Raw genomic sequence first — 25,236 nt, 5'->3', positions numbered from 1 at the left:
TGTGCTTAAATGTAGAGATATCTTTATTATTGTTTCCTTTTCCAGTACCAGCCTAATTTCTTAACAGGAATCTTTGAAAATAAATTGCTACATGAATGCATTTCTTCAGTGAGGAGCTTGCAGAGTTTATTTTAGGTAAAGCTTGTCTTCTGTTGTTACACTATTCGACCAAGATATATTGACTTGGGATATTTTTCCTTTAGATCAGGCCACTGAACGATGAAATAATCCGAAAAGTAGTACAGAATCTTTCCAGACAGGGATAAAGTTTCCACACGGCAGATGCTCTCTACATACACAATGATTGCTCTCTTCATTCCTAGAAGCCCAAGAAGAAGAGCAGATATACAGACAGGAACACATGTTCCTGGTCCATTGCACAATATCTAAAAGAGATGAAACATTTTACACAAGTAAAGCATGAGTTTTTTTCATATGGTGAAGAATTAAAAGTGCACACATTCATATAATATTACATTAAAAAAATATTTCCAAAGATATTTTATAAAACAGAAGAGGCAAGTGAATATGAAAAAAAAAAAGGGTGGCAGGGGGTGGGGTGGGGGGGGAACAGCACAAACAAAAGGAATTATTTCAAAGTAGCTGCCAAAAAAGATAATCTTTCTTTACGTGTCAAGGAAGAGGAAAAGAGCTCTGAAAGGGCACAGTTAATTTCTACGAAGGAAGAACTCCCTGACTTGTGGCTATGTAACTAAACCAGCTTTCAACCTCAGTCACAGCTTTGCGTCTCAATCATGAGATCTCTGCACAGATTAAGGCATAATAAGGCCAAAGAAGTTTAATTAGGCTTACTAAACCTGGGATCCAGTTATAAACCTCTTGAACTTTGGCTTAAGTCAGCAAAACACTGAAGAGTTCAGCAAAAATGTGCTGATGAATTAGGACCTTCATCAGAATCTAGCAGGGTACATTAGGCACTCTACTTAGGCATCAAAATTGGTTTCAGGCAAGATGTTTCTTAGTAAATTTAACTACTACCGTGGAATCAGCACTTTTCTGCACAGCTGGGGATTATATGGAAATAAAGAGTTCTTTTATAAAATCATGGCCCTATATTCTATAAACTCACATGTCTTAACTCCAAATACAGCAGTACCTGAAAGATATATTGGTGGGGGGAAAGAAAAATACTAGTTTCTGTTTCAGGGCCGTAGCAATCATTTCAGAGTGTTTCTTTCCCTGCTTTGTGGCAAGATCCCACTGATGAACTGACTAACAGCACCTTGCCTCGGTCAAAAGCAGCAGCAGTTTTGATGCTACTGAGTTCCAAACTATCACCTATACTTTCCTTTGCCTTTAAGATGATGCCAGAAATCTAGCTTGGGGATGTGATGACCGTGATGCAGGGTTTTCTTATCAGAATCAACAGAATGTAATACTGTATGCAAAATTGTTCTGATTTTATTGTTGATCTTAATTTAACTATTTATTCATGCAAGAATTACTGACTTTTTCTTAGAAGTCCCTTATAAGCAACAGGCTGTATACTGGTTTAATTTTGAAATTTTAGGTTATCAACAGCAACAAATACTTGTATAAGAAAACTGCAAAAGTGTAATTCTTTTATATTAGCAATTATTTAGCTAAAAGGCAAAGAAGCTGAACACTTCAACTTTGCATACTATATTTTTGAAATCAGAGTAATATACTATTGTTTCAAACCTGCTGAACCTGATTGCAAATAAATCCATGCTGGGACTTTAAAACATACTATACAACTTGCTGAGAAGGAAGATCTGGTTTTTATACATTTATACATGGCAAGCAAGGATATAACCACACACGCTGCCTTTTCTTATTTCAAAGAAACGTTTCCATACCTGTGAACTAAACCATGCATTTTGCCCTATTTCTTGACAAGTTTGATGAATTTGCACTGATGTTGATTGTGCTACTGGTACATGGCTACCGATATTTCAGTTAAGGCATGTTTAGGTATCTCTATTTGTAGTAACATTTGTTACTGTGGTGTAAACATACGAAACAACTTGGAGCATTCTCCTGTGTTTGCAGGCAAAACCCACCAGGGTCCCTGATACGGAATCTGGTCTGTTTCAGACCGATACATAAGAAACACGAAAACAGACCAAAAAAGTTATTTACTACCTTTTTTTTCTGTGAGCTGAGTATTCAGTCTGACTACTGATTTTAGATTCAATATTCAGCTTTAAGCAAACAGATAAAAATGTGCACCATTGCTAAACAGAAAATCCACTTTCTTTTTCCTTTAGTAGAGCTACCTAGAGTACAAATATTGTCTGATCTTCATTGCTTCCCAAGCCCTTTTTCTGTTGCATTAATCTCCCCTGTCCTTTCTTCAGTGTCTTTCATTTTGATGTTTCTCTGTGCTCTACCCAGCCCTCAGATGTCTCCTCTCTTCCCTGGTTTTCTTTGTGATCTCCGGTATTCATCTCCCTCTGCATTCCTATTCCCAGGCGCCCTTCCACCTGTCTTCCTTCTGGACTTGTACTGGCTCTGCGCTCTCGTAGACTCCCTCCACTACGTAAGCTCAATCCAGTCGTCTAAAGCAAGTAGAGAGTTTCACTTTGGTCTCTTACTTTCCGCAGTCTGACATGAAAAAATACCAGTTGCAGACATGATTTAGGTCAGGTAGGCATCCTAACATTCTCCTTAGCCCAGAAGTTGGGAACTGTAGAACAGGTTTTATAAAAAGCTGAATTATTACAATCATGGTCTTTATCAAGCCACTGTGCCATATGCTTCATCGTGCTTCCCCCCTCTATTAAACTTGGCTAGAAGCTCCAGTCTTTTTGGTATTCTTGTGTTTAGATGCACTCACAAAGGTAAATGCTAGAATGAATTCCAAACTAAAAGATCATGAAATGAAATAGTAGTAAATGGGTCTATTTGTGAATCTATGTGTAGCTTTAAAGGCCACACTGAGTTGCTGTTATTACTTTGCTGAAGTGCAAAACAGAAAAGCGATAATCAAAATTAAAATCATGATAAACTACCTTTACTATATCCAGGTTTTAATATAATGCACTCAGTTTATACCTTCTATTGCTTTCTTATAACTTGTAAGCTGCTTTTCAGATGCCTTTTGATTAACGGAAAAATACTTGCATGCGGGGAAAAAGGATCAGGAAAATTATGGACTAGGCATCTCTAAAAAAAACCATGATCGTAACTCACGTCCTCTGCTCTTTCCCCTTCCACACATATTGGTTCAAACAGGACAAAGGAGATGTGGTTCTGCAGGATCTCTGTATGCAAAATTCCCATAAAATACTCATCTGCCTATAGATGTTCTTGCTCTAAAATCCTTGAGTTTAGGAATTGTCCCCTGAAAGAGACTCTGGTACAAACCTGCTGAAGCCAACAGACAAAGAGATACCTATCTGAATTTGGGGTCGTGATCTGTAAGTCAGAACTATTAATCAATCTTTCTGATCATTAAAAATTAACCTTCAGTTAACCTTCAGTACGTGTCTGGAGACATGTTGTACCTAGGACTGGTGCAGCTGCTCATGTGTTGGAGTGGCAATTCCCCTCCAAAAATCTGGTCTGACCAGTCCTTACTTACTCCCTCTCACACTGTCAGCAGGAATGGAGACCAGTATTCCTTTTGCTTGGAATCTAACATCATACAGTCAACTTCTGAGAAAACAAGTATGCACATTACTAAGAGGAATCATTGTGGAATCTTTAAGCTAGAAATGCTGCTGTCCTGCTGCTGACAGTATTCAAAGCTGTTGATGGTGGAAAGGAACTGAATCATCTACAGCCTTCCTTAAACATGTAAGAGAAGATGAGCTGTCCTACTAGTGAATTTCAAAACATTGTTCAGAAGTAAATTTTGGAGAATGATTGATGTCTTCCACCTTGAAAAGACCAAGGCTTTTGTTTTTCCCCTCCAGCAGAATACAAACATCTCTCAGGGAATCCAGTGGCAATCATTAGTATGCTGTGGAGAAGAAGCAGGCATCTATTGGGCAAGAAGGGACCAGGGCCTCTACAAGGTCACAGGCTATTCAGGGTAAGTGTTTCCCAATATCTGTTTACTTTAGCTACAAGACTGCCTGTAGAATATTTGCATTGCACGAGGTCTCGCTGAGGATCTCTAGTTTATTTGGTTCAGCCTTGCTTGGTGAGGTTTGGAGACAATTTTTGTGTCACCTTTGTGACCTCTTGAGCTGCAACTGCCTAAGGACTTTCTTGGTCACTGGACTATCTGACTTTGCTGCCAACAAACTGTAAGGGATCATTCCAGAAGCCAGTGCTACAGGTCTCCCTACACCATTTACGTTCACCTCTAATGCAAGAAATGTCCAGCTAACTGTTATATTGGCTCACTGGCTGCCTGGCTTCACAGGCCTATAAACTAAATCCTACATACTAAAATCCTCCAGCAATTAAATGTAACTAGACTTTTAAACAGTACAATAAACTAATCAATCTGTATATTCATGGAGGTTTAAAAGTAAAGGATCAGAATACGACACTTATACTTAGCAACTCTCTTGATAAATCTAATTTCATATTAATCACTTTAATATAAAACCAGAATAGTTCTTGCCTTTCTGTTTCAGATATTTTATACAGTCGTTGAAAGAAAACAAGCTAAGCCAGCAGTCTGGCACACTGGGAACACTGGCACATGGCATCACTGCTGATAAAAGCTGCTTTAGTGTTGGTGAATGCAGCACTGTAGCAGAGTGACATTTACCAGCTAAGACACTGAAAGCATAGCTCACAGCTTCACTGGGATTAAATGTCAGGCCAGTGGTTAAAACAAATATGAGTAAAGCAGAAAGCTTGCAGTTTTTCTCATAAATATATAAATATACATTTGCTGTACATCTTTACTGAACAAGTTACAACAGTCAAAGGGAGGACAACATAAGTCCCCTTAAACTTAGAAGAAAATGGAAAACTAATGTGAGATTTGCTTTGCATAAGAAACTGTGAACACCTGCTGTTCTCCTTAATGACTTCCACAGAGATTGCCCTTTGCCACCTGGACAAGAGTAGAAAAACTGCCCAGCTTTCTGGGGCTGGGTGGACTTGTGGGAGGGAAGGCTACTTGCTCCTGCAGGATGATACACATATGTGAGCTGAAGACTGTGCTGTTTGCCAGCTATGGAGTAACCTCCTGGAGCACGTTTAGGACATTGCTCGGGCCTCCTTAGTCTTGGTAATGTTCCTTTCCCCACAGTGTTAAGTAAATGGAGATAAGGGAATAGAATCGTGGTGATAGAAAACTACTAAAAGAGGCAAAGGTGAGTGCAATGATACAGAACTGACCCAAGCTGGGCTAGCAGCATGATCTTTGTACACCCAAGCAAGTAAACAGACCTACTTTTTTAACAATGTAGGAAAAAACTCCAAACAATTAGCTATTTTCTGCTTATTGAGGAAAAGCTGTGGGCCTAAAGCAGTAATTTATTAATAATTTTTTGTGTGTGTGTTTTTGCTGGACTGCTAAAACTCAGCTTTTGTTGATAAGTACTTTGTTTCAATGGCTATTTAACAGCTGGAGACAAAAAAAAAGAAAAGCCAAGGAAATTTGAACAGCCATTCCTGATATTTTAAGGAAGGTAAGGGAAAAGGGGATTAGAAAATGACAAAATATCAAAGAGAGGAAGTGGGAAACCAGTTTGAACTATGACCAAAAAGAAGTTCACATCAGGAAGAAAAAGGAGTTTTAAAACATAGCCATATTGCCATGCTCCCTAAGAAGGGACCTGAGAACAAAGCTTGCCTGTTTGCAAATAAGACTTCATTCATAAACAAAAAAACCCCAAAACAAATCCCTTAATTCCTCTATCAAGAAAAAGGAGGAGCAGAAACCAATCTCACTTGGCTCTGATGAAAAATTTACACCATCTACAGATGTGACAAAACTCCTCAGCCAAAGGTATTTTCAGCAGAATGCTCCTTGATGTGGACAGTTTGACAGGTTTCCACCTTCCTAGGCAAAGTGAATTCTGGCGTTAGAATGAGTCTTTGAAGGTCAGAAAGGAAATGCACCAACTGGAGAAAGCAGCTAAAGGGATTGTTAGTCTATGTGTGTTATATTTTTGTTTTCATTGTGTGTTCTTAGTTGAGGACAGATACCGAAATGCTGCGTTGTTGGTAGCTGGACTTGTATAACAAAAAAATGCCAAACCAAACACACACAAAACCCCAAAACAAACACAAAAAAACCCAAACCTGAAGTGCCATAGCAAGTTACAATACATGGAAACCTTACAAAAATCAGCTTTTAAGAAATGCTAGAAATAATGGTGGACAAAAATAATAAGCCTTTCACAAAGGTATCAGGAGTAACAATAAATGCAGTTCATTAACATACAAATACAGAAAACTAAAAGGGTGTAAAAGACATGGTCTTGACTCAAAGAAAGCCTCCTTCGTGAAACTACAAATCTGACCAAAAAATAACCTGAAGGATCTTTCAGAAACAAGGGAAATGGATACAGAATGACTCCAGTGACAGGGAAACTAAGCAGTCACATTTAGTGAAAGCTGAGTAGAGGTCCTTGGACACTGAAAGGAAAACTAAAAAAACCCCACTGTACTCCTTTTTATGTCGGGGCTAGTTTTGGACTCCTGCGTTCACCAGGTAGGTGCTAGGGGTTTTGATGTTTCAGGAGTTTACTGCCTTTTATGCTTTCAGAGTGGAATAACCAATGTTTTTGTTTGTGTGTTTTTTTGTTTTGCTGGGGGGAGGTTGTTTGTTTCTGTGGCACAAGAGAATCTGCAATGAATTCATTTGTATTCTGCTATGTAAATTACAGTATCTCATGAGCTCATCAGCCCTTGCTTGTTTTTAGTATCATGTTACTGTTTTGAAAACTTCATACTAATGCCCTGTGAGGTGAAGAATCCAGCCGAACATTTTTTTCCTTCACCTGCAGAAGTACGGAGTGCTACCTGAAAAGGCAGCTGTAGTCTGGCTTCTCAGCCTCAGCTGTTCCCGTTCCTGCCCCGTGATTCACAAGGCCCAGGTTTCACCGGCTACTCAGTGTTTCCCGAACAGCCCCTGAGCCTGTGGGAAACACAACTGCAGGCATTACAGCCCTGCAGTTGTGGGACCTGCTTTCTTAATATTGGAGATGCTCTAACTGTGAAATTAAATTAACAAACCCATCAGTGAACAGATACCTCAAATTTTAACTGGAACTAGATTTACCTGATGAGCTCGTGACCAAGATGCAAGCTTGGAGAGTCAAGAAACCTGGGCTGTACTCACAGCTGTGCTGTGGACTTATCATGAGATTTGGGGCAAAGTATTTACTTTCTCTCACGTTGGTATTTCTTACTTTAACACCAGGAAAACAATAGCTTACTCCTCACAAGGGATGCATCAAAATTCCTGTATGTCCTTCTCAGTGAAGATCTCCAGGTATGGAGAGTATTGCTTTTATTAGCATGCATTTTGAGTCAGTAGCATATTCTGAGAATAAGATAAAATGTATGTGCTATTTTCTTTTGACTATAATTATTTTTTTAATACGTTCAGATATAGCAGGCCCTATTTATTAAGAATCAATTTCTGCTAGTAACTCTGACGGCAACTTTAGTTCACCTGGATGGTGAACAGAAAAACTGTTACTTTTTCTTAAATGAGATAACTGTAAAAAGTATCAAGAAATACATTGCTCCTCTACACAGAGGTACTGCAGTTATGACAGAAACAAGATCTCTTTTACGGAATATAAATTTATTTAGTAATCAGAAAAACAAGACAATTCTGAGAATTTACAACAGAAAGGGATTTATCCTTAACTCAAATACTAAGTGTGTGGGAGGGAGCGTTCTTATTAAAGCTCTTCTTGCTAGTCTAGCTCTTTAGCATGTCTGAAAATTCAAGTTTTGAACCTCAAGCAAAACTACGTTAGACTTGTTAATATTTTTTAAGGTGTTTTTTTTTTTAATAAAAAATTAGGAACCTTTTCCAACAATTCTTTATTATTGTTATTGATGGGGAGAAAGAAGAATTTCAGGTACTGTTTGAACAATATAAAGGTCATTAAGCTACCTACTACTTAAAGATCTTCTTTTTGAAGAATTAAGATCTTATCCAGTTCGCTTCCCTCCACAACCTGTACATTAAACGAGCTAAAACTTCACAGCCTATTTGCTGTTTGAACTTACCTGTGGAATGCAGGCTAGGACAAAATAATCTAGATGTGTAGTTTGATGTAAATCAGACAATCAAGTAGAACTGAATTATCCCTGGGTACACTTTTATCTTCTACTGTCTAAATCAGTTGAATCATCTGGGGTGCAAAAAGATAGCTACGGCGTTCTATAGGAACAGCTTGTGTTCAGGCTGGTCAGCAGCTATAGCTTTGTAGCATTGCCATGAAAACCTTTCTAGTCCACGTCTGTATCTTGTTGGTACGGTTCCCATTGTTGTTATACAATACACACAGTAGGTGAGATGCTCTTCAAAACAAGCAGAGGCATGTGTGGTCTTACAGGCCGATCATGGATCTTATTTATCCTGGTTAGGTAAATGCCAGCATGGGGAAGAGGGAAGTAGAAGAGAAAGGACTTAAATTAGCATACTGTGCAGTTGGGTTTCTGACATGCACTGTTTTTTCCCCTGAGTATTATTTTCATCGTAGGATGAATTATATTGGGAAGCATGACCAACCCCCTCGTTTCCATAGCTCGCACTTTATAAAAGCTTGGAGAGAGGGAGACAAAAATCCTACCTAGTGGATTTTTCTATGGGAGAAAAGGAGAGCTTCTACAAAACCACTAGGAACTAGATCTAACAACAGGATTTAATGGTAACAGCACCAGGTGTTGTCATTTCTGCCTTCTAGGCACTTAGTGGCCTGAACCAAAGTTACCAGCCCAGTGTCCTCAGGGGCAAAAGAAAAGAAAAGAAGTCCAGCTGATGTGATCTGGATCTGAACCCACATGCATAGTGAGGGAAGCTACTAGTTTCTGGATCTCAGCAGAGCTCAGGAGTTCAGCTATGCATGTGGCTATCTGACGCTGTAAAGACTTAAACAGCTCAGGTCTGTTTCTGGGTACGCCTAGGGGCTTTACTGATGAATAGGCAGATAACTGGGGCCATTAAGAACCTCAGAAGTTAGGCAATAGTTCAGTAAGGAAAGTCTGAGAATCTAGATTTGGACGCATAAAGAAACACTGCAGGCTTGGCTTTTTTTTTTTTCAGTATGAAGCTAACCTTAGGCACACTACTTAGCTGTCTCTATTTCAGGTGAAAGGTCCATCAGTGGGATTAAAAGGTCTTTGGAGTGGTAGTTTCCATCAGCATACTCCCCAGCCTAACTGCCAAATGTAAAATGAGAAACATAGAACCAATGAATGGAAAATACTAATAAATGACAGGTGTGAAAGTAGTACTAATGCCCAAGTCTGTGGGAACATTAGTGTTGGTTATTAAAACATTAAACTAACACCCAGACTGTCAGTGGGACCAACCAAACATCATGACCTCTGCCAGAGGCTTGTGTCAAGAAACAGTGGCAGCAGTGAATCTTGTGAGAAACTGTGGGAGATAGATAGAAGGCTGGTTAAAAAACTATAAGATTGCCAAGGCAGATGCAGGCTGGAGAATAAACTAAGTCCTTAACTACGTGTTCTTGTTCTAAATGTCACCTTGGCTGAGTCTGAACCTGACCAAAGTCTCTTGGTCAGAGCACCACGAGAAATACCATCTAACCGTACAGACCCTACTTAAAAATAAGGGCTTATTTCACCTCCTGATATCAAAGACTACTGCTTATTATAGCAACCTGCTTCTACTCAAAAGGAAAGGAGAAATTACATCCAAAGACTGATGAATATAATCAAACATATTACTAATAATGGCCTAAAATGAGCCTTTAATTGCAAATCTCAATGTGTGTTGCATTAGTCAAGCATTCATTTTACTAGAACTTGAAAGTGGCATTTTAAGTTAGCTAGAACTGATATTTTTATACGTATACAAACATCTTTGAGGCTATTGCCTAATCACTGCAGCTGGTATAGCAAGAATCTGCATCAAATACCTGCCTGAAATGTCTTCACAACGCAAAACTTAGAGGTGTTAGCAGTCTGTATCTGCATACCAGTGGCCTGCTTCCCAGTGGCCTGCTTCAGTGGTCACATTCAGCAAGACCGTTTACTTGAATCCATGCTTTATAACATACATGGAAGTGTGACCAGGGTGTTCCATTAGGTTCATAATGAACCTGATAGCTGACGAGTTAAGACTGACCAGTCTTTAGTATAGACTCTGCTTCAATCTAAGCTGTCAGTTCATCTTTACTGCTACTTCCATCTTCTGTCTGAAACGTGGTGTCTATAAGCATGTCTAACTGGCGGTCACAGAAAGAGCAGAGCTACAACCTAGCTCAAAACTGACTGCTTTGAATAGCTTTACATGTTTATCTGTGCTCAGCGGTGGCTGCAGGGTAGCTGTACACAGCGCACAAGGTAGAGGAGGGATAAGACTCGTATTTTCATTAACACTGAGAAGTTAAACACAAATTTTGATGGGTTAACTTTGTTTTCTTTTTAGACTATATGATTTGTGTCACTGAAGGTCTTATTCTGATGTTCTTATTCTTCCTTATTTTGACTGTTTTGATCCTAGAAGAACAATAGTACATCAGACATATTGTCAATCTGGTTCAGAAGAATTATGAATAGTGGGGAAAGATTCAGTGTACAAAAGAATGCACTAGCTAGTCTCAATACTGCATTATACAAAGTTCACTTGTTATGAAGTGAATAGAGAAAAAACGCTACCACCCAGATTTTGTAGCTTTCCACAAAGTTCTAATAAGAACAGTGATATATAAGGACAGTAACTTACTATTCGTCATAGTAATTTGTTAAAGTGCTATGAACTTAAGACATTTTAGGCAGGGCACAAAGAATGGAAAATCTTAGCTAAATGAAATAATGATCTCCTTTCATATTGCTTACTGTGTGAACACTTCTGTAACAACTCCAGAAGCTTGTAGTGAATTTAACCAGCCAGGGGAACAGGCATGTGTGATGGGATGTGCAGTCATAAAAGAATTGGTAGAGTGCTAGAAGCATAATGAGCTGTGGAGGTTTCAGGCTTCTAGAAGAAAGTTTAAAAAGGAGAGACTCATTCAATTGACCGCTGGCGGGGAGGGAGACAGCAGACCTTGTACTTGCTGTGCAAATGTAAACTTCTTACTACAGACTTCCCACGGGAAGGAGGCCCTAATGTGGAAGGACTGCTGCCTTTGCCTGATTTAACCCAGGTTTTTCCAAATAGAAGTGATCTGAAAGTATCTGCTTATTTCAGGCAGTAACAACTGCTGAGAATGTTGTCCAGAAAAGCAAAAAAAGTCTCATCCTAAGGGTCCAGGATGCACAGTCTACTAATGAATGGAGCTTTACATAGTATTTCTGCACAGTTCTAGGTGAAATTTAATGTAATTACATTAAAGGAGAGCAAATTGCTGACCCAATTACATAGCCTGTCTATGGCTGAGAACAAGGACTGGATGCAATCTCTGTACAGCTTACTGCTGTGTGGTGCACGCATATAAATTCTTTTCAGTTTTAATTTCAGCTATGCCAGAATGACCGGAATAATCACATCTGGCAAAAGGGCTGTATCACCTGAAGACCTGACTTCAGAGTTAATAAACTGGCCCAGAGACAAGGACAATAGTTCTGTAAGCAGCAAGAGAACTTAAGACTGGTTTCCTCTGAACTTGTACCTGTGGACGGACTTCAACCATATTATAGGAAGGCCATAACATTAGTTTATTCCTTCTTAGACATCAAATGATCTATGTAAGATTCAGTAATTTTCTCTGTTTTTGGGAAAAATCTCTGTGCAGCTTGTCTAATTTTCTGTAACTAAGAAGAATTTTCATCTTTCCCTAGAGAGCAGATCTTCTAACATCTCATTCTGGGTTTACGTTTCTTCTCAGCTTTTCTCTCAATGAAGGCAATAAAAGTCTCTCTTCTCTAACCAGCTGCCTGTTTTCACGGTAGGAATTTGCGGTCTTTGAAGATATGACTGTATGTTAAACCTGGCTGCAGCTGATGAATGGTTTTAAAAGCTCTTCTGGGGGAAGAAAGGTGTAGACAGTGTGTGTTGGCACAAACCTTTCTTTCCTGGAATTCAAGGCTTCTGCATAGGAAGCCTATCTAAGGTTGACACGTAAAAACTGCCCAGCATACATGCAGAACACCGACACTTGTAGTCCTATAATTTTTGGCTATAGGAACATAAACGAATCATCACTTCTGACATCTTAATTCTGTTACTTGGCTTAATATATCTAAAGGGACTTAACTTAGCAGAGTGCAGATGTTCATAACTCAGAAATGGGCCTCTTGAAGATGATCTCAAACTGAACAACTAAGCTAACTTTTACATTTCTTAAACTCTCTGGGGGCCCATTTCAAGTGTGGGTCAAGTCCCGCAAGACAGCAAAGGTCTCCTGGAAGTTGTTCAGTTCTTTCTGAACTCACTGTCTTGAGGAAGGGTTAGATGGAACCGCTTTCTCATGCAAAGTAAACTAAGAAGCTTTGCCAGAACGTCAGTGTGAGATACAAAGGGGACACAGTGCTCATGTAAATAAGCACATATAAAGTAATTCCTGTGCAGTTATATTTTCTGTTTCCCCATTACAGCTATTTTGGCTCCACAGATATGCTAGTTATGCCAACCTAAGCCTATCTGCTCCAAATCTTGCTTTTGTGCACCTAATGGTTTCAGGCTCCCTTTGTAGTACTTCTGCATTCCTTGAAAACTGCAACGTTTCTGCTTTTCTCTAGCTTTTGGGTGTCTGGAGGACTTCAGTCATTCCTTCAAACATGCACATGTTTCTGACACGCCTAAAATAGAGTGTAAGGATTTAGGAATCACTCATACATACAAATGACTTGGAAGCAATTAAAAGCTGTCTTTTCCTCCTGCAGTTAAACAAAAATAGTTGCCTAGACTGAAAATGTACAGTACCCATGAGCTCCACTGTTTAAAAATACGAAGCTCTCAGCATGATGTAATACTGTGCTTGTTTCTAAACTCGGGTGTTGATTTCCATGCCAAAAGCTGTAGATGAGTCCTGTAAATGCCAGGATTTGTCCCATCCTTTAGTTCTTTAAACTACTAAGCATTTCATTTTGCCAAGGGTATGAGGAGTTGCAATTCACTGTGAACATTTTCTTCTAAAGGTGATTAAATATTACCAGTTGCTTCACATACCACATATAATCATTTCACTGGCAATCTGAGGCATTTTAATCCCTGAATCACTATACTTTGATAAATGTTTTAAAATCTTTACAGCTCTCAGACTTACCATATTTTATAGAATCCTTAAACTAAGATATGCATACAAGTAGTAGTATGCAAGCAGCTTTCAAGTGGTGTAAGATTTGGCGTAACACCAGAGGTGCTTTTGCCAGTGGCAGTTACCAGATGCTATTGTGGTTGATGATGGTATCTGGCAAAAAAACACTTGGAAACTCCCTCCCCTCAAGCCCTTCTCATGTCACGGATGACTCTTTGGATAGCATTTTGAGTCAGTGGTTCCCTTAAACACTATAAAGGGCTTAAGGGCCTTGCTAAAATGTATCCTTCATTTTACAAGGACAAGTGTTTTTCAAAAGCATTAGGCTTTTACCAGTTTATCATAGTTTATCAACTCCAACACCATTTCTAATAATTCTATGTGTAAATCCCACTGTCACTTTAAATTCTTCTTGTAAACAGAGAAACCATGGAATTAGATTAGTAACTTCCTGCTCTTCTATGATGTGCCCTGTTGACACTTTTGGTAATATATTAAGCTACACAGTGAGATCTTCCAGTCAATTACTTTTGCAATAATAAGTAAAAAAAACACCCCACCCCCCAAAAAAACCCCAAACTAAAACATTAACTAAAACCAGTGGTGTAGCAAAGTGATTCCGAAATTTGTTACCCATGTTTGTTTTAAGATGCCTACTTCATACGTAAACATCCCTCTGCTATTTCCCCTCTCAAATTAAAATCACTGTAAAAAGAATAGTAAGCCATCTCTTCCTCCTGCCCAACTTTATCTCCAGTTTTCAGAACAGGCTTGACAAACAAGAACTGCAAAAAGCTACCTCTGTTGTTCTGCTCACTAAACTGCTCTGAAAATTCCAGCAAGTAACTTTTGATCTGTTAGGAACTGCCGGTACTATTGAAAACAATGAGATCAAATTTATTCCCAACTTCTCTAAACGTTTAAAACATCACAAATCTATATGAGCCTCTTTAGAATTAGCCATACACTTCACAGTGACAGCTAAAAAATAAGTCTGCTTACAAAGATCCTCTATGGGTGTATATATGCTGCTACTAAATTATGAAAAATATCTTGAAACTGCACAAGTTTTTACAGGTTTCATTAAAATATTTTAAACCCTGTACCATATTAATTTGAAACTTTGCTAAAATAATACTTTTTTAAAAAACCTGGTTTGGATAACTGACTACTTAAGATAGCAACAACTCTAGCAGAAAGCCACCTTTAACCAAAATTTCTCTTAAACAACAGTAGAACTTAAACTTGGGAGTCCAATGCACTGCCTTTTGAGTCTTGGATTAACACAAAACTTTATTGATTGCCTCCCTCTATTTTAGTTCTATAATCTGCCAGCCCTGTATGCTTCTGACTTGATTAAGCCTGTGGAATATTGTAATTAGCATGAGAGTGCAGTTTTGTGAACAGCTTGAAAAAGTTACTGAAGTGCTGAGGCGTTGCCATTTCAGCAGTGATGTTTTTTGTTGAAGCAATTAATGCTAGTCAGCCAAAGACTAAATAAATATGCATGTAGCTGAAAAGTCCAGGTAAGCACAAGAACTGAATTTGTATGTATTTTCTGCTGGTCTGAACCTGCCTGTTCCAGACCGGTCATACCATTTCAGGAGCAAGTCCAGCCAACAGGACAACCAGGTTTTCAGGCACAGTTTGTGCTGTTGCAATCCTGAAGAGATAGTATCAAGAACCTGCAACCTTGTTTTTGCTAGCTCTACCACCATTAACAAGGGAGTGACATGCTCTCTGATGTTACCTGCAAACTTTGAGAGGGGAAACTAGTATATGCTGCTCTAATTCACCAGCAGTGCAACCTGTTCTTTCTTTCTTGGTGTATTGCTGCTATATCTCTTTCAGCTTTAATTTTACATTCAAAAATACTTTTTCTGAGAACCATAAATCTTAGCATACATATGCAATGTCTCGATATTACAAATGCTTTTATGATTGAAGATAAGCAAGTTCTCAATAAGTTAAAATTTACTTTACCTACCAAATCTGGTTTCCATTTGCACGTCAAATGAAGGGAGTAAAGCATGGAGTACAGGGTTGTTACCACTGAGGAGGTCCAAGATTGTCTAACCTCACGGCTTCTGGGAATGCTATCAAGGGTGAACTGGAAGAAAGCACGATAAGCTGAATTGTTATTTTTTTAAAGAATGTTGTTGCTACTTCTATAGTTATTAGATCTGTCTATGCCATCTTTTTTTTTTTTTTTAATCTAGCTTGGAAATGTCTGGGTATGAAAACTTTTCTTAGATGCCTTGTTTAGTGTCGTGCTTAACGCTCCTGGCAATAAAGTAAAATGTAATACTAGAACTGTATATCTATTTTTTAAATCTCGTCTCACGTTACTTTAAAACATTCCTAACGTAATAAACAATTCGGCTAGAGCAGCTTCACGCGCAGTATGTTAACGTAGCGCCCCACCTCGTGGCCACCGAGACACAAGTCTGGGTCTGATTAGATACAACCCCAACCCGGTGATACTCTTCTGTCTCTTGCCTGTTCAAATTCTTCGAGGATTTACATTGCACAAAATGTAACAACTTTTCTCAGTTAATGTCCGGTGCACACTACTAAAAATGTAACAGCAAATATCACTATCCTTTAAACAAGTACTCAATGAGTATTCGAAAGATACGCAAAACACATATTCAAAATGCAAGAAAATTGCATAAAGAAACAGGAAATAACATCTTATCATTAAATAAAAAATAAGCGTAAGAAATCATTTTCTTTGTTCTTTCCCTAGGAAAAAGTAGAGCTTATTCACTGTGTGTAAAAGGCATCAAATTAATAAAACACATGTGTTTTGTCTTGGAACACTGTAAGCAGTTAACTGCAGTTAGGTTTCTTGTACTCTTTGCAGATGACTGATGCAGAGGAACTACACCTAAGAACTACTGCTACATCAGAAGTTTTGATTTTTGATTGTTTAAATGAAAGACAAATATAATAGCTGCAGTGCACTGTTCATTGATGTTGACATATTGTTTAGATTGCTTCGTAGGACCGAAGATCACTACCAATCTGGAAGAAGTCATATTAGGAGTGAGAGACCCTAATTATCACTATAAATACTGAAAATTCCCCAGTTACTTAAAATATACCATTGCTAATTGTCATAGTTTAGCTCTGGTGATGTGTGCCCAGGAAAGATTACGTTGTCAAAAGCTAGCTGTACAGTAAATACAAATTACAAATCAGTCTTGAATAATGTGGAAAGAATAAAAAAAGCCCCAACACTTGCAAATGCAGAATATTAAGTTAATTTTCTTGACTGAAATTACCCTGTTTCATTGTGATAAGGTTTTTTAATTGCTGTGATAGTGGAAAGCATTAACAGATGTTACAAACTGTTTGTTTTATGTTTTATTTGCAGGTGTTGAAACTCTGATTGCATTAGTCTGATAACAGAATATGGAAAAAAACATGCCCTCCGCTCCCCATTCAACAGGATTCTGGTTATCACTGCCTCTGTTTCTTAAAGCTTTGGAAGTGTTCAGGTGATAAAAAGAAATGCCGTAAGTGGAGTTTAGACCCTTGCATAGTATTTGGTCCTGCAAGGAATAAGTGTATGATAAGGTGGTTTTAGGCAGATCAGGTTTCAGGGGAACTATGCAGATGCTCCCTTCACTGTAAGAACGGTGTTAAACAGTATTTCCCAAAAAACTGTATGTAATTTTCTTCATCATTAAAAAAACAATTTCAGCAAAAATTGGCAGGGACCCCAAACAGTATTAAAGTAGAAATTTAGTTGCAGAATTCAAGTAAAGATCACACTGATTTTATCTATAATCTTCAAAAAACATGCTTGAAACTCTGCACATCAGTGCTATGTCATACGTTAGGACTTCAGCCCACATGTTAACTCTTAAATATTAGGCTGAGAAACAAAACTGGATTTTGTTGTTGCTGGTTTTTGTTTGTTTAAAAGCCACTGCCAGATACTTTTGCAATCCCAGCCTTTCATCTGATGGAGTACTGCTAGTATTCCAGACAAAGGCATCTCCTGTATCTTTTGCTGGAAAACTGCAGAGTACATGTCTGATATCAGAAGCAGACAAATTGCTCCCCTATATTCTATGGTGTCACATTGTTGCATTTATTTTTCCTTACATTTTTAGTGGAGTCAGAAATCTTTTTGTTATTTGAAGACAAATGTTCCAAACTGGGAAGTCTATAATGGTTGACTGGGTACTGCAATTTCAAAACCAGTGATGTAGTCCTTTACCTAGTTAATGCTGTTGTTTTGCAAACATGCCAGGAGAAGTTGGTGGAAAACTGACACTGCTGTGAACTACAATAATATGCTCAACTGAATGTACTGCAATGCTTGCAAAGAAACTGGGTTTACATAGGTGGGTTTTTTTTATATTGAGCAACAAGGTTTCTTAGCATGATACCTCTCATGAAACATAAAATGGAAAAGAACGTGTGGTCAGATGAGCACTACATGAAGGTTAGTTTATCCAGTTGCTCATCTTGGACATGACAAATATGGGTAAAAGATCCAGTGAAGAATTCATGTTCTTCAGTCAACAAATCTAAGTTGTCTTTCTGCTGCTAGAGTAGGTTGGCAGGAGCTGAAGCAGGTTCTCTGTGCTGAGCACAGAATGTTCCCTGAGTAACAGCTCTGAGGGCATCCATGTAGAATAGCCGTGGTTACAGGCTGGGGGCAACAAAGAACAAAAAGACAAGTAATAGCAGGACCAGACACTTTTCGTAGGAGGCATTTTGGATATCTCTTTTTCCCTCAAAAAGACTTAGTGGGTAGAGGTGCAGCATTTTGCTTCTTGTAAGCAAGATGCTCATTCTGGCTTCCTTACCTTCTCCCTGAATACTGTAGCTTTTAGAACTGGGCTAGACCACAGACCAAAAAGAAATATTTTGGGGGGGTTTACATTATAATTTGTTAAATGAGTACACTGATTTCACCTTGGGTCACTATTGTAATGTCTTCTGTCCAGTCCTTAGTTCTGGAAAAATTTACTTTCCTGATGAGAAGAGAAAGGGAATGACCACAGGATGAAGCATTCAAACTTTTTCTTTCAATTTATTCAAAGCTGTAAGAAGCTACTAACACATGATTTTTAAATGTTTGATGATCTCCAGCATCCACGGTGCCAAAACACATACTACTTGAAACCACAATGAAAGTTAGCAGATATATGTTATAGGCATGTGACATTTACTTTCCAAAAGTTATCTTCCACCTTCACTCTAAATATTTTTGCTCAGTGGAAAAAGAATGGTCAAAGGAAAATGTTATCTGGACAGCAACCTTGGATGCAGCCAAAAATGTTCCTCTGACTTTCAGTGTTGAAGGAAAATACAGCTACCTGATCTTTTAGGAGTTGGAGGGGATATGGAAGGGAAGCTGCTTAGTGAAACTAAGTAAACTAGTGGAAAATAGCACAATCTTTTAATACTCAAAATACGTATTTTTAAGAAATTTAATAATCTAGGGTTGGACATTTTTCAGAGAAGTGAGTATGACTGTGTGAATGACTAATTAAAAAACAAGATTTCTCTGAACAGCAAATACCTCCAGTCACTTTACTAAACTTTCATTCTTGATGCACAATGGGAGAAGAGATAGCACGCTCAACTTTAAACAAAGTCATCTCCACTTGGTTCAGCAGCTTGTGGTAGACAAGGAACCTTCATCTTCCATGGGGAAGTGGGGTAAGCAAACTTAAAAATGTCATTCCTAAGTGAGCCTGTTGCTCACCTCAGCAGCAGCTGCTTTACATTAAAAGGGTTTTTTTCTGAAAATCATTGGTACAGTCCTAAAATCTTTTGTCCCAGTAGCACTTCTGAAGACAACAGAAATATCAGAAGCGCACCATATGAAATCAATACCATGTAAATAATTATTGTGTTGTACTACTTGCTCAAAAGGACTAAGGTTTTTGTAGTTAGACCATTCATTTCCATTGTACTTATTCCAGTTTCTGAAAAATAATATAATCTTTCTACTGATTTAACTGGACATCAGGTAACACTTTAAGTCACCAGAGTCATACCGCTGGCTGTTAATCATACAGCAGACTAGCTCAAAGCAAGCAAACATCTAATAAAAAGATAGACAAGGTAATTTCAGGGTTTTTTTTCCCCATGATTTTTAGGAGTTCAGCATTTGCTCCGGTCATCAACCAGAAAACTATCTGATATCAAGAGGTATTGCATAATTTCTAAACATGTGTAACTAAATGCTTAATTTTAAAATCCAATCAAAACACAGTCTAGAACACAAAAATAATATAATTTCAATTAAGGTTTCCTTAAATAAAATACTTTTACATATAATTTCTTAAAAAAAAAACAACATGGCACCAAGAGAAATGCCAAAATAAAAGGAAAAAACCCACGATACTTCTGCCCCAGTATTTTTATAGCTAAAATTAACACTTTGATGGCTAACTAGTTCAAAAAATTGAGAGATTTATTTTCAGCATGCATGCTTTTCTTGAGCAAGACATAGTCTTCTTTGTACAGTCACTTTCACTACAATTATGTTCCCTCATTGCTTTAAATGGACTGAAAGGAGGTAGAGACCATTTTAAGAGAAAGTAAGGAAGGTGGTAGTGAAAACTGGTAGCAACAATGGCTTTTGCTATTTTTAGGTATATTTACTCTGCATTTTCAGTGTCTTTCTAGCACAACATTAATCAATAGTGTTTATTTAGTTCGCTTTTAGAACCATAAAACAAGTATGGACAGAACAGCACCTCTAGCTGAACTTTAGTGCAAGTGACTATCAATACCTAGAAAATCAAAAGCACCTGCTGATCTTAAAAATACCCTTTTAAAGAATCACTTCGAAATTGCCTTTAATTAGAATGTCATGTTAAGATAATTTTATCTTACAAGAGCATATTTAACAAGTTACCTGAGAATTGGGGAATGTTTCAGCCCTTTTTTGTTCAAAAGAACGTATTTTAGCTTCACTCATCTTATCTGAGTTTGCAAAAATATAATGTCTAGGAGAGTATGACTCTGACAAACAGCTAAGTAACCTCAGGATTTCTGTTGTGTGCCCACCTGTAAAAACAAAATGAAATGCAGTTAGTATATGAAAGATTTTGTAACTTTCAGTTTCTTCAGCTAAATCAGTCCCTTTTCCTTTTAAGACCTCTTAGTACTACTATTTTCAGCAACACACTTCTGAGAGCGGAGGATTCAGTTAAAGGATGGTTGAGACTGTTTAAGTAACATGGAGATGGTTCAGCTCTCACTGAAGCCATGTTGATGGAAGTTCTTCAGTTAAATAGGATTGAACCAGGATCAAACAGAAGGACATTTATGTTTAACATCCTGTACATGACGCAAAAATGACTAGGCAAAGAGTTATACTGTAGTCCATGCTCAAAAGCCATACCATGGTGCAACAGTCAAAATGAAGCTGAACAGCATCCAGCCTAGAGCTGCACCACGGGAGCGTTAACTCCCACTGGCCCAGTGTTCAGTCCTACAACCTGTAAGAGCAGGGGCTGCACTATCCCAGCTAGAAACACTGAAATGAAGCAGGCAGCAAGTTCGCTCTGCAGCTAGCCAGTGTAAAAGCTGAGTGCTGACAGAAGAAACAGTCCAGCTCCTGCCAAGTGCTTTAACCGCTGCCCTTGGACAGGTGCTGACAACCTTCTAACTGCAAGGTCACTTTGTTCAGGTAGCTAAATTGGCTCTAAACTGGAGAGAAGGGGAGGGTGTACTTACTGGGGTTTTGGGGAGTGGTTTTTGGTTTTGGTTTTGTTGGGTTTTTTTTTTGTCAGTTGCATTTCCTGAACAGGAATACCTGTAATGGTGGAAGAGGGGAGAGGGAAGATGGTGTGCGTAGGTAAAGTGGAGCTGGCTCATCTTTTAACTTTTGGGCTGGATTGGCTCAACATCAAACCATACCCCTAAGTATGAGCATAAGCGTTTACTAGATGTGTTACTTTTTCACTCTGCTGGAAGTTGAAGACCGAAATAGTAAACAAAATGTATTCCTTCTACCTCCTGCTGTCCAGCATCATTAGCCTCCTAAGAGACCTTTGCTATACAAATCAAGCACTCTTAGCTGGCAAACCGACAAGCAGCAAGAGCAACGATGTTGCATTAGACACGAGTTTGCCACCTTTCTACAGAATTCTGTGCACTACTTTTCAAATGTGTTTGGAGGGATTTTCTTGTGAGTGATGGTTTCTTGAAGGTTTCACAGATTTTAATGCAATCATCTGAGTATTCACAGAAGAGCAGGAGATTCCTACTTCAAAGAAGTCTTGAAAAATAGGCTCGAATGTTATATGAATCTTAACTGACTTGTGAATTATTTCATGCAGTAAGCATATGTTCAGTGAATGTATTTTTGTAATATGTACAAACTGGATTCCAAAGGACTGAAGGAAAACAAGCACGTTTCCAGCCCTGGCGGAAGTAAAGTGCCAGTCAAACTCTGATTGCAGAAAGCTCGTGGGATTATCACTCAATTAGCCAGTGCACAAAAACTACGGAGATACTGAGGTCATGAAATCAAAGCCTGCCTGGATTTGTCAACTGCAAATTTTCAAGGTAGTCTAATTCTGGGAGGCAAATTAATTGCTCTGCAGCTCTGGGGAGGTAACAAGGAGTAGCAAACCGCGTGTGTGTCCCCTTAGTGTGGGGGTGACTCGGACAACGGTGCTGCCTGTCAGACTCACGTGAGGCTCTCGTAAGTAAAGCACAGAAACGTGGTTCGGGTAAAATCACTACAAAACACCTCACACGTAAGGGGGGTCCCGATCTGTGGAACGCCTTGCCCTGAATCGCCGCCAAGCCCCTTCTGTCAGAAGTTCCAGCAGCTGCACAGGGCTGTCCTGCATCAGTTTTAGTCAACGTATTTGTTAATGATTTCGGGGAAACGCATGTGCTGCCCGATGAAAAAGTTCAGAAACCAAATCGTAAGGCACAAATAAGGGGGAAAATGCCGCAAATAATATTGAAGCTTAACAGTTGCTCAAATCAAGAGCTAAAAAACCCAAAGGCAGGCGGCGGCCCCGAGGGCGCTGGGCCCGGCGCGGGTGGGGTCCAGGAGCAGCCGTCGCGGCCAGAGCGGCGCAGTCACAGGGCCGCCGGCGGGCAGGCCTCCCTCAGCCCGCCTCCCTCAGCCCGCCGCCGCTCCCGGCACACACCGGCGCGGCCGCCTCGGCCGCCTGGGCCCTCGCTCCGCGCTGCACGCCGGGAGCCGTAGTTCCCGGGGCCCGCCGCGGAGCCCGCTCCCGCCGGCAGCAACCCCACTCACCGGAGCCGGCCACCACCAGAAGCCTGAGGGGAGGCGTCCGCCGGCCGTGGCGCCTCCTCGCCAGGAGCCCCAAGGGGACGAGCAGTAAGAGAAGGAAGAGGAGCAGGAGGGCGACCAGCCGCAGGGGCTCCATGGCGCGGCCGGAGCCGTCCCGCCGCCCCGCGCAGAGGCGGGCGGTGGCGCCTCCCCCGTACGGCAGCCGGCGCGGCTCAAACCTCCCTGCGGCTCCCTCAGGGGAGCGGGCCGGGCCGGGTCCGCGGTACGAGCGTGAGCGACGGGCGCTGAGGGGCAGGCGGTGGCTGGGCTGAGCCGGGGCGGCGGCGGCGGGCCCGGGCCAGGTTGGGTTGGGCTCGCCCGGGCCGGTTTGGGGTGCCGCTGCGGCCTGTTCTCGGCGGGTTGGGCTGGGGGGCCGCTGCGGCCTGTTCTCGGCGGGAGCGGGCGCGGGTGCAGGCGCAGGCCGCCGCCTGAGCGGGGCCGCGCGGCAGCCCTCGGGTGCGCGGTGCATGTCAGCGGTAATAAAGTGTGAGGCGCTTCCTAAATGTGGAAAGGCTTCGTCTGTGCCCCTGTGTTTGGCGTGTGAGAGCAGAGTTGTCCTTTGTCCGTGGGAACCGCGGAAACCGGCCGTCACCGCTGGGACTGCTCCTCGGCCGGGGCCCTGGTGCCCCGAACATACCCCCGTGGCGGAGCCTGACCGCGAGGGTGCGTGAGCACCGACCGTTCCACAGCCCCGCATGCCGGGCCAGCTGCCGTGCCCCTGGCCAGCCTTTTCCGCATGAACTGCGGTCAGCCGAAAAGAAATCTCACTGCTTTAGTTAAATTTGTAAATCAAGAAATGCAGGCCGAAGGAGTCATGTGGCTCCATGGCGCGTACGGATTCCTGCAGGAATTTGCAGTCGTGCGCAGGCATAATCTTTGTCCAGGTATGTATGCTTACAGGTGACTATAATTTTACATACCCTACAATAAGGCATAAAATGAAGACTGTTGATATTTCACTGCCTCTCATGGTTGTTGTTTACATTCATTCTAATAGTTTAGCTTTTTATTTCAGTAAGAAGTGTAGAGCAACAGGTCAGCCCTCTTTTCATCTCTGTCAGCATCTATTCTTTGTTGGGGAGATGGTGATGATTCAGCCCTTGGACTAATCTCAGATGGGATGTGCGTTTCCTAGAAAGAGCCAGATATTACATTTTAGGATTAGGGGAGGTGGAGTTTGTTCATCCTTGTCCTCTGCCAGGGAGCAAGGCACTCCTCTTGACCTGTGAATCAGGATGAGTGAACTCTAGAACTTTTTGGAGTGGTTTGACACCATTGCTTTATGGGGTGACCTGTCAAGCATATGAAACACGATGGCTGTGCACTTGTACCGCAAACACAATAGATCAAACGCATTGCAATTCTGCATCCATCTGCATGTTTTTTCTGGCTGGATTTTTTTCCTCTTGTTCATTCTGAACAAGTTGGACTTTTTGTGTCCGTACCAGCCTTGGAACCTGAACATTTCTTAATCAATTTTAACAGAAACTTGTGCCAGTTGAGGGTTCCAGTGGTTATTGCATATTTACAAGTAAAATATATACTTTTGAGCTTCCCTTTGCCATCTTAGGATCTGAAGTAAAGTGAATCTTTTTGATTTGTGTCTCACGGTTCTACAGATTATGTTTTGGTTTTCTTTGCATCAGTGCAGCATGTAATTTTGCATTTGTTTTAAGCAGAGACTATTAAAAACAGTGTTAGCATGGTAAAATTTTCCACCCAAATGAGTAACCTCGGAAAAAATACTTCACTGCTTAATCATTGTTGACATTTGGAAACAACAAGGTTTTAATTAATAGCTATATTGATGATGTATGAATGTCAAAAAATCATTTATCTTTCCACTTAATTAGCTACATAAAAATAGTAATTAGGGACAACAGAGACCCAAGTCCAAGTTATAGAAGGAAGAGGAAGAAAACACCATAGTCCTTGTCAGAAAATAAACCACTACGTTAAAACAAGACAGTAAATTCTATAGGCCAATTTAAATACTAATTTTGTCTGTGGTGATCTTTCCCCTTTTGTACCTTCATCAGTAAAAATAATATAATTGATGCAGAATGTATCCCAGGTTGCCACGGGGTGTATAACTACCAATTGTTTTATGTAAAGAATTTTTTCCCCAAGGCTTTTTTATATCTTCCCTTTTGCTCTTATTCTTCCTACCATGAGAAGTGTTAAAGAACTGCTTTCTATTAGGCATTTAATACAGAGAAAGAATCCCTGAATCTCATCAGCAGAGGGTGACATTAAGAACTTCAACTTATTTTCTCCTTTTCATGTTATTTCTTCTGTATGTATGTACTTCCCCTTCTTATATAGAATTCTTCTGTAAGGCCGTTCGGTGAAATTGATGAGGAACTGACCTAAAACGACTGAAGTTGGAGGGGTAGGGGGTTTTGCTAGGCAGGTCATTTAAAAATGAGGAGAAATAAGAGTGATGCCTACCTGTTCTTTGGGCTGTAAAATGAGGATCTGACAGTTCCTTTGACACAAAGCAAACATCCTGACTTTCAATAAATCTAAAAAGCTAACCAGTGAGATTGCCTCATAAACTCCTAGAACAAGCGTTGGAAATCTTCTTGCTCATTGGGAATCCTGCTTGAATAAAGACTATAGCTTTCAAGTAGT

The 25,236-nt window shown here is 40.1% G+C and overlaps 2 protein-coding genes across 3 annotated transcripts in view; one reads left to right on the top strand and one right to left on the bottom strand.

The window, feature by feature from the left end:
* On the bottom strand, positions 1–23,097 carry ALG14 (ALG14 UDP-N-acetylglucosaminyltransferase subunit). Of its 2 annotated transcripts, none has more exons than XM_040610787.1 (4): positions 22,567–23,097; positions 20,200–20,351; positions 15,291–15,417; positions 1–319 (listed from the first exon to the last, which is right to left on the bottom strand). In XM_040610787.1, the coding sequence occupies exons 1-4, from the start codon at positions 23,069–23,071 to the stop codon at positions 156–158; spliced, it is 948 nt and encodes a 315-aa protein (XP_040466721.1). In that variant the 5' UTR covers positions 23,072–23,097; the 3' UTR covers positions 1–155. The 2 variants fall into 2 exon arrangements, with proteins under 2 accessions (XP_040466721.1, XP_040466719.1); XM_040610785.1 differs by having other exon boundaries at positions 1–386; positions 15,295–15,417; positions 22,567–23,092.
* Positions 23,098–23,324: 227 nt separating this feature from the next.
* Positions 23,325–25,236, top strand: part of LOC121095645 (TLC domain-containing protein 4-B-like) — a 45,767-nt gene continuing 43,855 nt past the window's right edge. Inside the window, exon 1 of the mRNA XM_040610793.1 lies at positions 23,325–23,486. The gene's annotated coding sequence lies outside the window, so the exon portion shown is untranslated. The remainder of the gene's footprint in view (positions 23,487–25,236) is intronic.

Source organism: Falco naumanni, chromosome 11 (assembly GCF_017639655.2).
Source record: "Falco naumanni isolate bFalNau1 chromosome 11, bFalNau1.pat, whole genome shotgun sequence".
In the NCBI taxonomy this organism is placed as follows: Eukaryota; Metazoa; Chordata; class Aves; order Falconiformes; family Falconidae; genus Falco; species Falco naumanni.
The sequence above is the reverse complement of the archived record's forward strand: the minus strand, read 5'-3'. Positions and strand labels throughout refer to the sequence as shown.

Bases quoted from the DNA above. Each gene is read 5' to 3' on its own strand.
- ALG14 (XM_040610785.1), bottom strand. From the start codon at position 23,071: ATGCACCGCGCACCCGAGGGCTGCCGCGCGGCCCCGCTCAGGCGGCGG. The intron at 20,352-22,566 runs GTGAGTGGGGTT...TTGTTTTTACAG, and splicing joins TCTGGTGGTGGCCGGCTCCG to GTGGGCACACAACAGAAATC. The intron at 387-15,294 runs GTAGGTAAAGTA...CATCTCTTTTAG, and splicing joins GCAAATGGAAACCAGATTTG to ATATTGTGCAATGGACCAGG.